Here is a 15,491-nt window from a genome sequence, read left to right as displayed (position 1 = left end):
ATGATTTTTAAGAGAGAATTTTTTTTAAGAGATCGGCAAATGATCTTTAAGGTAGCTGTCAATAATTTTAAGATAACTGCAAGTGATTTTAAGACGGGTTAAAATGATCTTAACATGACTGAAAATCATTTTGAGGTGACATGAATTTTAGACGGGTGAAAATGATTTTAAATTAGTTGAAAATGTTTTCAGCATAAGTGTAATAAATCTCAAACAAATGTTAAACTTATTGTTCAATGTTCAGCTGCTAGGTACTGATGACAAACATTTGACCGCCTTCGTTGGCTTATATACTCTATTCAACGTTTGATGTCTTTTGATCTAAAATGTCCCGCCTTCTTCGCACAGTGACTATTCTTCCTTTAAAATACCACTTTCTACCGTGTCATTATCCTGTTGTAGGGTGATAGTTGGAAGTCCGACCGCTGAATCAAAGCACTGGCGAATAATCAAGCGCCACGGGGGCGTGTACAAGTGTAAAATAGAGGAAGGTGGCAAGTGTGAACAAATGAGGATAGACACCAGAGGTGAGTGGAGGTGTGATGTGTACAGATGAGGATAGATATCAGAGGCGAGTGGAGGTGTGGTGTGAACAGAGGATAGATACTGGAGGTGTGGTGTGAACTGGTAAAGAAAGATACCAGAGGTGTGGTGTGAACAGATGAGGACAGATACAAGAGGTGAGTGGAGGTGTGGTGGAACAGATGAGGACAGATACAAGAGGTGAGTGGATATGTGGTGTAAACAGATGAGGATAGGTACCAGAGGTGAGTAGAGGTGTGGTGTGAACAGATGATGACAGAAACCGGAGGTAGGTGCTGGTGAAGCACGATGTCTCATCACCCGTATCCCACATACACATGGTTAGAAGGAAAAGAAGATTGAGGTTAACGTTAAGCTGAAACAGTCGCGTCATTAGGGTATAGAAATATCACTCGCCTGATTGGTTAAAACTGGTGACATGGTGAAGCTTTTGATTGTTTCGATGTGCACGATTCTGATTACTTTGAACTTCGATATCTCGATTGTGCAACATCACAAAAATATATATAGTTGCGCTTTTTATACTTCCAGTGGAATACATTGTCAATGAATTTATACATTTGGTCAAATGTTCTTTTTTGTCTCTAGCTTTCAGAAACTAACTTATTAAATACATATACGTGAACTTCTTTGCAGGTAATGGTTTCCTTTCTAGACGCTATGATGATTACAAAGAGCACCAGTGGTTAGGCTCCAGCTTAGCCCTCAGTTACGATACCGATCCACGTCTTGTGGTGAGTTTTATTATATATACCATTAATATCATGCCTAATTTTTTTTCTGTGATTAAACATTGCGGGAACCTCCGTGGCCGAGCGTGCTTGCGCGACAGCGCGGCGCAGTGACCCAGGGGCCTCTCACCAATACGGTTGCTGTGAATTTAAGTCCAGTTCATGCTGTACGGACTTAAGTGGGAAGGCCCTTCAGCAACCTCCTGATGGTCGTGGTTTTCCCCCCGGGTTCTGACCGGTTTTCTTCCACCATTGATGCTGGCCGCCGTCGTATAAGTGAAATATTTTTGAGTATGGTGTAAAACACCAATAAAATAAATAGATAGGTAATAATTCTGCCGTTAAAATAATAGAGAAGGTAGCTTAACCTCTGAAGTAATTTTCAGATGTATATATTATATATACCATTTACTGCATGACTATTTTTTTTCTATGGTTAAACATTGCGATTCGCTTTGTTTTAAAAGTATCTTCGAAAACAAATAAATAGATAAGTAAATATAAATCGAGAAAAAACAACAATAACAACAAAAACCCCATAAAAGAAACAAACAAACATGAAATATTGGCTGGGCTATTCGAGCTTTACATTCGCTGTAATATTTCCAGCTTTACATTCACTGTTATATTTCACTAATTTCAACGTGTTATGCCGCATGGGAGAGACGTAACATTCGTACCTTATAATCCAGCAGACTTGTGTGGTTAGGAGTTCGATTCCACTCATTAGTTGTACTTTTAGTTAATACGAAAAAAAACCCACCAAACCATGCCAAAAAGTAGTCGTTAATATTTTGCCATGCTATAAATTAGGTAGTTTCCACATACAGTAAGTATTCATGGATGATGCATGGTAGGCATATGTGCGTATAAAGATAAATGCAGCCAAAAATATGTATGTGGTGTCCTTGCTGTCAGTCCGATTCGGCGTGCCATGTTTCAGGTGTAAGCACATCGTAAAATTAACTGGGTGCACAAGAATTCACAAGTGCCCTACAAATACCCAGTGATATAGCCATGATGGAACTCGTAAGATAAAACTTACTTTTTTAAAACCAATTTTTTTGCTAAAGATAGAGTATGCCCATGATCATATCCCTTACAGCGCATGCGCCGCGCTCTGCAGTTCACTGTATATCACCGCACAGCAATCTTGAACAACGGCGAAGTCTCTGGTGTCACGGTGGTAGCAGGAAATGATGGCAGAAAACACAAAAATTGTAGATAATACTTTATACACACGCATCCCCTTTATCTAAAGCATACACAATATGATTCTAACTAACGTCTGACTCGATTTTATTGATGATTAAATAGTTCCTCGCGAGGTCACGAGTGGTGATGTTAGTAAAGATGCAGACGTGTGTGTGTCGCACAGGCACCAAATGTAAAGCTTGTCTAGTGGTGGCAATGTTGTAAAGCGAGTTTAGAGAGCTGCACATGCGCTGTAAGGTGCATGGGCCATGATTAGTTAGCCGGCCTCTGTTATTGACTATACGTAGCCAATATTAACTTTAATGTCAGGGAGCCCTCACGTCATTCCTGGTTCCTCTGTTAAAAAAGACAATGGGTAATATAATTAAAGACGTACAGAGTGTGATAGTTGGCAAATGGTCACACGTAACAGGTGAAATACGGCCTCTTGTCAGATTGCCTCAATCAGGGTTATTCTACCGGTTCACATAAATGCATAAATACATGTAGTAGCAAATTAAACGCCTCCTCTTGGCTTAAACGGAATTAGGTAAAAAAAATATGCAGTGATGTTAACTGCAATTTATTAGACGTCACTGGTCTACAAATACTCACAAACGTTTGTCATTTTCAGGCATGTGCACCTCAGTGGAAAAATAAGTACCACCCTGGCCACTACCTGGTTCAGGGGCTATGCTATTACCTGAAAGATGGAAAAACAGAAGAGTTACGACCTTTGCTGGACCCAAAGTTGCAAGTTGTTAAAGACGTGCACCATTACGCTTACGCCCAGGCTGGATTTTCAGTGACGTTTGCCAAGGTTGGTTTTCACGCACTTTAGTAATTTTCCTTTTGTGATTAGGCACATGATGGGTTATCTCTAGATGATGACTTCCTGATTCGTCTACATTCGTTCCAGAGTAGAGGTGTAGCGCTGTCGTCAAATGTATCAGGTGCTAACATTGGGATTTTCAGATCGACCTCTTTTGTTGCTTAAGGTAAATCTTAAGGGCTGTATCTTATGACTTTCCGAAACTCTTAGGCAACTTTTGGTGTTATTAATTTACCAGTCACTTTTCTCGCCTTGATCCGGATGAACAAGTGATACCACTCCATTCCTTCAGGAACAGTTCATATTCACAAACATACATTTCCCTAATTTTCGCCATCTTTTGTCTATGCTCTAAATATCTTTCTGTAAAAATGAAAAGAAGTGAAAAATGAAAAATAGTTGCCGACCATTTCTGACGGGTCGCATGGTACAGTAGCACTTTTCATACCTTCACAGATAAAAGAGTTAGAACTCAAAATTCCGTATTGTTGGCACAAGATATAGCGACAGATTACTAGGCCTGTTTAGCTTTGGGAACCGCCCACCTATAGGTTCCCATTTTCATTTTTTGAGGGGGGGGGGATGATTGGGGGTAGGGGGGTAATGCGTGCATGTTCGCTATAAGTTTTGTTGCAAATGTTGGAATAAAGGGTTTACAAATATTCATGGTGACTTGGTGCCTAACTCTCAGGTCGTAGGTTCGAAACCCGGAAAGGCCAGGCAATTTTCAGCACCGAAACTGTGCCGCATAAACTTATAATCTCAAAGACCGATAATGTAGTAACATTATGCAAACATAGCTGAGATATGAAATTCCATGAAAGTGTCAGCGTTTTGTTTCCATATAACATGCGTCAGACATAGAATTAATACGAAATAGGATGAATTCTTGAATATTTTATTTTCAGGAGAAAACCGATGACAAAGCTAAATTAATTATGGGCGTGCCGAACATGAGAGCAGGACAAGGTAGATCTTTCCTTCTTGTGTGTACTTTTTGAGGCGGGCATATACTAAAACAAACTAAAATAATGGCACGTATGCCATTTACATTGTAATAATTGTAATACCTACAATGTAATACAGAATTTCCCACTCTCTCTATTAACATCTTTGCCTTAGTCATAAAGTTTTAATTATAGTCAGACAAGGCTGTATACAGTTTGTCTCTGCTGTCTTAATGGTTTGTTTCTTCGTCTCACCATGCTTTTCTGCTGCTGAAAGTGAGGTATAACTTCACACCTTGTATTTATTTATTTATTTTATTGGTGTTTTACGCCGCACTGAAGAATATTTCATTTATTCAACCGCGACCAACGTTATGGTGGGAGGAAACCTGGCAGAGCCCAGTGGAAACAAACGACTATCCACAGGTTGCTGCCAAATCTTCCTTTGTACGGCTGTAAAGGAAACCAGCATGAGCTGGGCTTGAACTTACAGCTATCGCATTGGTAAGAAGCTCCTGGATCATTGTGCCGTGGTGGTGCGCTAACCACCTCGGCCACGGAGGACACCTCCACCCCCACCGTATTATTTATTTATTTATATATTTATTTATTTATATATTAAAACTGATATAAGGGTCATAAGAATATGCATGAAGATTTTATTACAAGCTTGTGAAATGTAATTGCAGTTAACAGGTATATGACACGCAATAAGAGTTAACATGTAAGTGACACACAATAAGAGTTAACAGTTATGTGACTCACAATACGTGTTAACTGCTAAGTGACACACAATAAGGGTTAGCAGATATGTTATGCGCAATATAAGTTAACGGGTAAGTGACACACAATAAAAGTTAACAGATTAGTGACACACAGTAAGAGTTTACAGATAAGAGACAAGCAATAACGGTTAACAGATATGTGACATACAATAAGAGTTAACAGATAAATGACATTCAATAAGAGTTAACAGATATGTGATACACAATAGGAGTCAACAGATATGTTGTGCTCATCAGGGGGTTTAGCAAATTTGTGGTAAGTACTTGACGATAACAAACATATGCTACGCAACAGAGGTTGACAGATATACAGTGTCAGTTAGCTTCTACTGGGTATCACCTAAAGAGAAGTTAACAGATATGTGAGGCGAAATACACGCTAATAGATCGATGATATTCAATAGAAGTTAATAGATATATGCAACGTAATAAAATTTAAAGGATATGTGATACGAAATAAAAGTTAATACATATATGATAAGAAAAAGAAGCTAACAAACACGGGATACGTAACAGAAGCTAACAAATACGTGATACACAAAAACGCTAACGAATACGGGATACTCAAATAGAAGCTAACAAATACTGGATACACAACAGAAGCTAAAAAATACGAATACGCAATAGAAGCTAGTAGATACGGGATACTCAACAGAAGTTAACAGAAAGGTGATACCCAACAGAAACTAACAAATACGGGATACCCAACAGAAACTAACAAATACTGTATACTCAATATAAGCTAACAATTACGGGACACCCAATAGAAGCTAACAGTTACGGGATACCCAATAGAAGCTAAAAGACACTGGATACCCAACAGAAGTTAACCGATAGGCGATACCCAATAGAAGATACAAAATACTTAATACCCAATAGAAGTTAGCAGATACGTGATACATAATAGAAGCTAACAGACATTGGCTACCCAACAGAAGTTAACCGATAGGCGATACCCAATAGAAGATACAAAATACTGGATAAGCAATAAAAATACAAATGAATGATAGTTAGTAGAAGTAAACAAATAGGCGACACCCAATAAAAGTTAACAGTTAGGTGATACCTAATAGAAGCTAACAAATACGGGGGATACGCAGTAGAAGTTAACAGATAGGTGATACACAGAAGTTAACATTTACGGGATAAATAGAAGTTACGCATAGGTGATACGCAATAGAAGTTACGCATAGGTGATATGCAATAGAAGTTACGGATAGGTGATAAGCAAATAGAAGCTAAGACATAGGTGATACGCAATAGAAGTTACACATATGCGATACGCAATAGAAGTTAACGCGTATGTGATACATGTTAGAAATTACCAAATATACTTTACAAAACAAGAGTGGTTAGACTGTTCTAAGAAATTCTGATTACAGGAGGTGTGGTAGCTTATGAAGATACGACCAACGACGTCTTCAAGGTGAAAGACCTGTTCTATGGAAGTGCATACGCAGGTGAGCTAGAAACTGATTCACTTTTGCAACCCAACACAAATATGTGTACTTTTAATCCTGTATGAAATTCTGTAAATAATATACAAATAATAAGTGTTTATAATTATAAAACTTTTTTTGTTTGGCAGAGCACATTTTTGTTCCATAAACTTTGCAAAAGAGTTTCACGAAGAAACAGCTCTCTTTCTCCCGTTTAAAGACCACGAAGAAAAACATAACGTTCTTAATAGAGAAATAAAACGGTAAAAGCTTCAAATGGGTTAGTGAAAGGTCTCTGTCAACTATTCCCGCTGTATTGTGTCTTATAATGTCTATGAGCCGACGCCAGTAATTATGATCACCATGCTGTCTTCAGGTATCCATTCAACAACGACAAGTTCACGGAATATCCAACTATGGATTCACCTTTACCAGTAAATTACTCGTTATATTCAATAACTATACTAGTGAATGATTTATATTTACTGTTGAGAGATATTAAAAGAAACAAAGCCTGTGGCTAAGATAACGCTCCTGGAATAGTTTTTTTAAAAATGTGCCCAGGATTTATGTTTACCCCTTTAACTTTCCGTTTAAATTTCTTCTTTTTCTCCCAAAAATTAAAATTGACAAACAATACATCTGTTTTTAAGTCTGGAAACAAAGGGTTAGTTGAAATTTACAGTCTGGTATCTTTGCTATCAATTACAGGTAAAAGTTTCGTGAAGTCTGTGCACGAACCCCTCGCATTGTTCTTTGCTCTACTTTTAAGTGATGAACAGCATGGCAATCTCTCCTCAGATTTCGCAAAGGCCCTTGATTTTGTTTGCCACGCACTTGTAATGTACCACTTAAGCTATTACGGCTTTGGCGGTAATGTTCTTCAGTGAAAAAAGGCCCCAATAGCACCGTTGGTAGAGCGTCCGCTGCGAGAGGCGATAGATTCAAGATCAATCCTGGGTCGGGTCACACCCAAGAGCTTATAGGGGGAAGCGTTGAAACGCTTGACGTTCAGCGTGAAGGGGATAGTGCAACGACTGATTGACGGTGTCAGCTTAAACCATAGATGCGTAAAAAATACTTCATTTACTTTTTTTTAGACTTTTTTGAAAGGTGTTGAAAGGCATTCAAATATTTGAATTCTATGGTGGGCTTTAAGGGTCATACCGATGGTATCTAGGAATTCTGATTTCACATCACCTTTTTTTCCTGATGTTCGCTACAAGGAAGGGGTTTTTGGGAACATTATTTCAGTAATCTTTTACTTATGGGTAACAAGAGCTGGAAAAACTTCCTGTGACGTCAGAGTTCCTAAAAACTGGTGGTATGGTCAGTAAAGCCCACCTTAGAATTCAAACGTTTGAATGTCTTTAACTTTCTTCACAAAGGTCTAAAAAAAATAAATGAAAGTGTATTTATGCATAGTGTTACGACCCAAACTGTCTGTATTATAAAGAGATGGCTTGTTCGAAATACACGACAGTTTAGCCGCACAAAAAAGTAAACAAAACCAGCAGATTTTATTTTACAACAATTTATTAGCTTAACAAGAACAGATAATAAGACTTATACAAATACTAAAGTACTTAAGTTTAACAAGAAAGGATAGCGGTATCTATACAAATGCTAAGGTACTTACGGTGTCAAGTTCAAACGGACGCATATATTCCACAATATATATACCACACAGGCATAAATGCTCAGAGGCAAATTCACAAGATGGAAAATCCACAGTATAACTGAGTGTATGACGAAATATACACAAAATTCCACAGACAGGGTCCGTGTACTAATAAGCACTGTGTATACAAGAGCACAAATTAAACATACAAGTTCAGACTGAACAGGTCCTCGGTGGAGATAGGATATATTAAAGCCAGAGGCTATAGAGACACCAAAATTCAGCACAAGGGGCCTACTAAAATAATACACAGCGAAGGCATCCAAACTCTCAATGATTCTCCTTTCTCCCCGTTCTCTGTTCTCCCGTCTCTCTCTGTTCTCTCCCCCCCCCCCCCCCTCCGCCCCTGTTCGACCTGCTTTTATAGATCTTATATAGCCTGGTGGAATTGTCCAGAATAACAAAATTCCTGAACACTTGATGTAAACAAACAGGCACCGAACTGAGCGCATTCTGGAATATTCTAAGGTAGAGGCAGACAGCACTCCCTGAACTTAGCATATGTAAACAGTGGCAAGCTATATTTAGAAACTGACGGCAGTCGCGCACATAACAATAGTTTTACGTGACCTATTAAGTTATGCCTACTTCGATTTTCAGAGATCTTTTCCTTTCTGTGCATGTAAGTCAGATTAAGGCCATAGGTGTCTTGATTTCGGAAAATTGTATTTTGACTTGCAAACCTTTTATTGGCATCTGTGAAGTTAAATCTCTGTATTTTGCTTTTGTACGTACCAAAGTGGAGTTTTGTTGTGAAATATAGCCTCCAAACCAGAAAGCCCTGTTATATCAGATTGAATTTTAAATTATTTATTTATTTATTTCATTGGTGTTTTACGTCCTACTCAAGAATATTTCACTTACACGTCCGAGCATAGACTGAACGTCAATTGTTAAAAGCTTATGTTTTAAAGGTTATAGAACTTATGACAAATCTAACTATGCTATCATTTATAACGATTCTAGTATGCAAACATCGGAGAGCCGACGAAAATACCGTGATTTAAGTGTCAATAACGTTTTAACTGCACTTATTTAACAGTTGTCCTGTATGTTCCTGTTTTAAGGACAAAACAGGATAGCTGGTTTTACTCTTTGGCGAGGCGAATCAGTATTCGGAAAAAAATACGTTAGACGAATTATATGCGTTAGAGCGCAAAGATATTCCCTTGTTCTCCAATAGGCAATTAATACTAATATATTTAATAAGTTTATACCTCAAGGCCAAAAAAACTTGTTATTCTAACGAATTGAAGCACTGGGATATTGGGGGCATGCTACTTTTAAATCTACATACATTAGTGTGCAACACTGTATTGGGCATTACTGAATTGCGAAATGTACTTTTTGGTTTATTTACGTGCTATACGTGAACAATATATATATATATATATATAATATATATATATATATATATATATATATATATATATATATATATATATAATGAATGAGTGAGTGGTGTTTGTGGGTTTAACGTCGTACTTAACAATTTTCCAGTCATATGACGACGAAAGAATCCCTAGAGTGCATGTAATGTGCCTCCTTGTTGTCGGACGGATTTCCAGCGCTCTTTTTTCGAGTGGTTCCTCATTGAGACGATTTACCGAAGGCAAGTAAGCCGCCCTGCCCGAGGCATTATGCTGATACGGGTCAACCAGTCGTTGCACTATCCATGTGAACCCGATGGACCGATGTGAATAAAAACAAAACTATTCATGTTTGACCCAGTCACCCCATGAAATAAATATTATTTATTTATTTGATTGGTGTTTTACGGCGTACTCAAGAATATTTCACTTATACAACGGCGGCCAGCATTATGGTGGGAAGAAACCGGACAAACCTCGGGAGAAACCCACGACCATCCGCATGTTGCTGGTAGAACTCACCACGTATGGCCGAAGTGGAAGCCAACATGAACTGGACTTGAACTCACAGCGACCGCATTGCTGAGAGGCTCTTGGTTCATTGCGCCACACTGGCGTGCTAACTCTCTCGGCGACAGAGGCCCCAAAAAATATTATTGCATGTTAGACTGAATGTTCAGAATCTAACCGTAGACAGCATTCTAATTTTTTTGTATCAATAACTCTCTTTGTTAATTAGGTTATGCTGTAACTTCGGGAAAAATCTATGGGCCGGGAAAAGTCACTTACATCATTGGAGCTCCAGTGGACAGGCGTGTGGGCAAGGTAAGTCTAGCGTAATTAATGTCTATCTGAATAAACACAATCATGAACATTGCTGATTTTTGTACTCAATGTTTAGTTTATGACATGGTTTAACATATATGTGTACTAATAAGATCTTTAAAAATGTCCCTGGAAGTAATTCTTTATCTTCTTCAAGCTGTCAACCCAATACTGATAGTTAATCAAGGGACGTACACGTATATAACGTGAAGTCGATTGAAACAATTATTATGATGGAAACTGTAGATGAAATGAACAGAAACTAAGCCCATGCTTGGGAATATTCTACTAGAGTGATATTCCATATTTTCGTAATACATAAGTTACTTTAAAGAAATTACCTCCCTTGGCGGTAGGTACACGTATTTGGTTTTTATTACAGTAATAAAGCCTATATTTGGGATTACAGACCATATTACTGTGGGCCGTACATTTTGTCAGTTTCCCAATGCGCAGAGGAATATTACCATGGTAATGTTATTAACATTTCAAGAAATGTCACAGGCGGATTAGTCCTGAACAGTTAATCACTGTGGTTGTTCAAATTCCATAACACTGGTTCTTGCAAACGCTAACAGTCGCACCGGATACTTTCACTGATGCTTACCGTCTAGGGAGGTAATTCTTTGAAAAGGAAGTAATTTATGTATTACGAAAAAAACCCATATGTAGGCATACTATTGTCACCTCAATTTGCCGCTGACGTCGTCTTTGGAAATTCCGTCTGCTGACGGAAAGCACGCATTGTTCCATAGTATTTATCTGCTCACAAAAATGTCGGCTAACTGTTTTCAGCATTTGTTTCCATTCTTGTATTTTGAGTTTGAAATAGTGTTCAAGAAAGAAATGCTGAATAGCCTGATGAAATCCGTTATTATACTCGAAGTGGCAAAAAGAAAGTTTTTGTTTTTTGTTTTACTGGAGTTGTGACGATATGTCGACAAAGCTCGTAGCCATAAATCGAAGTCGCGAGATCTGGGTCGAGTCATACATGTACCAAAGTCTTTAAAAATAAGTGTTGCTGCCTCGCTTGGCATTCAGCACGGAAAGATTAGAGCAAGGAAACAGGACTGATTGGCCTGGTGTCAGTACAATGTGGCTGTGTGAGGTGTCATGTCTGGAGTCTTCGGCATGATACTTCGGCTTGCCCTGTCACAAGAAGACACAGTGTATGTACACACACCTAATGACGCCTCGTCGCCATATGACTGAAAAATTGTTAGGTACGAGGTTAAACCTAAAAGCATACATATGTACATATGCATACACACACGCACATACATGATAGGGAGTGCTTGACAAAATACCTAACTGCTGAGCATAGTCCTGCAGTGTTCAAACACTCATGTTAAACTTAGGAAAAGCTTTTTCATTATTCTGATTCCGATGGATAAAAAAGAACACTTCTCTATAAACAGTAGCTACACAACATTCTTACTGGCGTAAAACTTTATGGGCAATATTTTATCCATGTATATACACATTTGTTCTATAGTGACGTCTTTAAATGTGTCATAAAGACGAGACTCTCAGGTCGTACTTGGGAAGGTATGGATGGTAGTGGGTTTCCCCCTGGATCTGCCGGGATTCCTCCCAAATTAGTTCTAGGCGTATTTACATTAATGAAATATTATTAAGTACAGCGTAAAACACCAAATAAATAAATAAGAAAATAATTGTTGGTTTGTCTCCCTATTAAAACAAATGAAAGATCAGATGTAACTCTAATGTAATAGAAAGTTTTTCTGAAAAAATGAAGACGACGCTTAGAATAAGAGACGTCGTGAACGAATTAAATAAATGCAGGTGCCTAGAAAGTCATTTGGTGAAAGTATGCGAGCACAACCGTAACACAACTAATGGCACGATAAAAAGATTTCGTTCACGGATCAGTACAAAATAAAGCCATCTTAGAAAAGATTTGAAAGATGCTCATTGTAATTTGTATGAGCTAATGTATTAACTGTTTAAAAAGTGGTCATTACCGATGTATTTTACATGATATATTCCAGTAGCAATTATTGCTTTAGGCGGTGTGAATACAACATTAAAAAACGTAACATTTTCTGTCATTTTGCATCTACCTTAAACGTTTTCATTCATTTCAATTTTTTTTTGTTTGCCCCCAGATTTATCTCATAGATAACAAGAAATATGAAGTAAATGATAGTCGGACTGGCGCTCAGGTAAGTGTTAAGCAAACTATTCAGTGATGACCTACTCAGAAGGCTGGAACGTTCTGCAGTGAACTTGTCAGACAGCGGGAACGTTTTGCAGTGAGCCAGTCAGACACCGGGAACGTTCTGGGGTGAAATGATCAGACACCGGGAACGTTCTGCGGTGAGCTGATCAGTAGCCTTGAATTTTCTGTGGTGAGCTGGTCAGACGTTGGGAATGTTCTGCGGTAAGTCGGTGAGACGCCGGGAACGTTCTTTGCTGCGTTTGGTCATGCGCCAGGAATTTTCTACGGTAAGCTGGACAGACGCCAGGACTGTTCTGCGATAAGCTGGTCAGACGCCAGGAACTTTCTGCGGTGAGCGGCCAGATGCCAGGAATGTTCTGCGGTGAGCTGGTCAGACGCCGGGAACTTTCTGCGGTGAGCGGCCAGATGCCAGGAATGTTCTGTGGTAAACTGGTCAGACGCCCGGAACTTTCTGCGGTGAGCTGGTCAGCAGCCTTGAATTTTCTGTGCTGAGCTGGTCAGACGTTGGGAATGTTCTGCGGTAAGCTGGTCAGACGCCGGGAACTTTCTGCGGTGAGCGGCCAGATGACAGGAATGTTCTGTGGTAAGCTGGCCAGACGTCAGGAATGTTCTGCGGTGAGCGGCCAGACGTCAGGAATGTTCTGCGATAAGTTGGTCAGATGCTGGGAGCGCAAATGCAATGCAAACCCAGTCCTTGCTTCGTATCTGAGGGTTGATAATATTTTGGCATTAGAATTTCAAGTCGTATAAAATTGATTCTTTTTCCTTGAGGAAAATAAGGAGAATAAGCCTTTAGGCACTTACTCTCATTTGACTTTTATCTGTTAAAGCTAAATAAATCGTAAATTTAACAGTTTAATATTTCTTTGCTGTGTATGTCAAGGGTAGTGAGTGAGTGAGTGCTTGGGGTTTAACGTCGTACTCAACAATTTTTCAGTCATATGACGACGAAGGAATCATTAGGGTGCATGCACGTGTAATGTGCCTCCTTGCTGCAGGACGGATTTCCACCGCTCTTTTATTTAGTGCTGCTTCACTGAGACGACTTACCGAAGGCAAGTAAGCCGACCCGCCCGAGCCATTATACTGATACGGGTCAACCAGTCGTTGCACTATCCCCTTCATGCTGAACGCCAAGCGAGGAAGTTACAACTTCCTCTTTTAAAGTCTTAGGTGTGACTCGACCAAGGATTGATCCTGGATCTGCCGGTCCCGAAGCGGACGCTCTACCGTCAAGGGTAGTGGCCTTTGTCATATAGACTGTGGCTGTTCATGCTCGGAAATTACTCTTCTTTTCATAAATTTGATATATAAGATCACTCATTGCGCACTGCCCTATGTAAATGTACCGAGAGTGCCTGTATGTAAATGTACCGAGAGTGCCTGTATGTAAATGCACCGAGAGTGAACTGGCCGCTACATGTAGTGAAGCTGTAGAATAGTATGACAAAATCTGTAGCTCGGCACACATTATTTTTATTATTCCTCAAACCTCAAACCTTAAAATCTCAAAATCTTTATTTAGCATCGGTTGGTTTCAAAAGACGGGACAAACAATGACGGGTACGATAAATAAAGGCTACTTATGCGGACAGGGCAAACACTGACTAGTACGATAAATAAAGGCTACTTATGATGATAAAACAAGCAATGACTAGTACGATAAATAAAGGCTACTTTTGCCGACAGGACAAACAGTGACTAGTACGATAAATAAAGGCTACTTATGCCGACAGGACAAACACTGACTAGTACGATAAATAAAGGCTACCTATGCCGACAGGACAATCAATGACTAGTACAATAAATAAAGGCTATCTATGCCGACAGGACAAACAATGACTACTACGCTAAAAAAAATAAACTAGTGTGTAAATGACATTTTTTCCCTTTATACATATATAAAAGAAATATATAATAGATATTTGGAAAAGAAAAAACAAAACAAAACACGTATGTAAACATATTCATGTCAACGTAGGCCTATATGACTTTTATATATATAAAACATTTAATTATTATTATTTTGGATAAGAAAGGTTGAAACAACACAAAAGGAACTAAGTGGTGAGTTCTACCAGCAACGTGCGGATGGTCGTAGGTTTTCCCCGGGCTCTTCCCGGTTTCCTCCCACTATAATGCTGGCCAATCAAGTAAAACACCAATCAAATAAATAAATAAATAAATCAAAAGGAACTAAGTTAAAACTTAGTAGTACAGTAGACAGAAAAGGTAATAAACATACTAGAAAATATACTCAAAATATTAGGTACTCTATTTAGTCTATGTTCTCACACAAGCTACATGTACAGTCAAACCATTCATCTAGCAGAGCTTTGAATTCTCTAACTGTATCCACGGCCTTCAGTTCTGGAGGCAAGTACTTCCACAACCTTGTACCTTGGTAGCTAAGATAGTTATACCCGCATTCTCTTGTTCTGCGCCGGGGTAAACTAACAATATGGTTATCTCGGAGACGGTAGTGGCTCTCTTTTATCTTAATTATGTCATGGAGCTGACCAGGGTGTATGTTCTCAACAATTTTAAAAACCTCTAAAGCAATACACCTTGATGGTTATAGTTCCTGACTTAGAAAGTGATATAGTCAGTTTCATAATCTATGAATACAAAGCGGATTGCTCTTTCATTGAGTTTTCCATGTTTGTCACAGCCACGTTTAGAGCAGAACGTCCAAACAGATGAACAGTAGCTAAAATCTGACAAGATGAAACATTTGTAAATAGACAACATGCTTCCAAAATCCAGACATTTGGAGAGCCATTAGATGACATTTATCTGCCTTGTGGCCTTGTTACATATTTCAGTAATATGCTGATTAAAATTAAGTTTCACATCGAAGTTGACACCGAGGAACTTGACCTTGTCATTGATTTCTATCATGTTCAGCTCAAAACCTCATGTGGAGTTAGGGATAAGACAG

The 15,491-nt window shown here is 38.8% G+C and overlaps 1 protein-coding gene across 1 annotated transcript in view; it reads left to right on the top strand.

The window, feature by feature from the left end:
• The first annotated feature begins 267 nt into the window (after positions 1 to 267).
• LOC135477854 (integrin alpha-9-like) overlaps positions 268 to 15,491 on the top strand; it is a 31,019-nt gene continuing 15,795 nt past the window's right edge. Inside the window, exons 1-7 of the mRNA XM_064758059.1 lie at positions 268 to 527; positions 1,180 to 1,277; positions 3,103 to 3,288; positions 4,209 to 4,269; positions 6,415 to 6,537; positions 10,262 to 10,347; positions 12,477 to 12,533. Coding sequence (XP_064614129.1) covers positions 509 to 527; positions 1,180 to 1,277; positions 3,103 to 3,288; positions 4,209 to 4,269; positions 6,415 to 6,537; positions 10,262 to 10,347; positions 12,477 to 12,533 — 630 coding nt within the window. The 5' untranslated portion in view covers positions 268 to 508. The remainder of the gene's footprint in view (positions 528 to 1,179; positions 1,278 to 3,102; positions 3,289 to 4,208; positions 4,270 to 6,414; positions 6,538 to 10,261; positions 10,348 to 12,476; positions 12,534 to 15,491) is intronic.

Source organism: Liolophura sinensis, chromosome 11, assembly GCF_032854445.1.
Source record: "Liolophura sinensis isolate JHLJ2023 chromosome 11, CUHK_Ljap_v2, whole genome shotgun sequence".
NCBI lineage: Eukaryota > Metazoa > Mollusca > Polyplacophora > Chitonida > Chitonidae > Liolophura > Liolophura sinensis.
The sequence above is the reverse complement of the archived record's forward strand: the minus strand, read 5'-3'. Positions and strand labels throughout refer to the sequence as shown.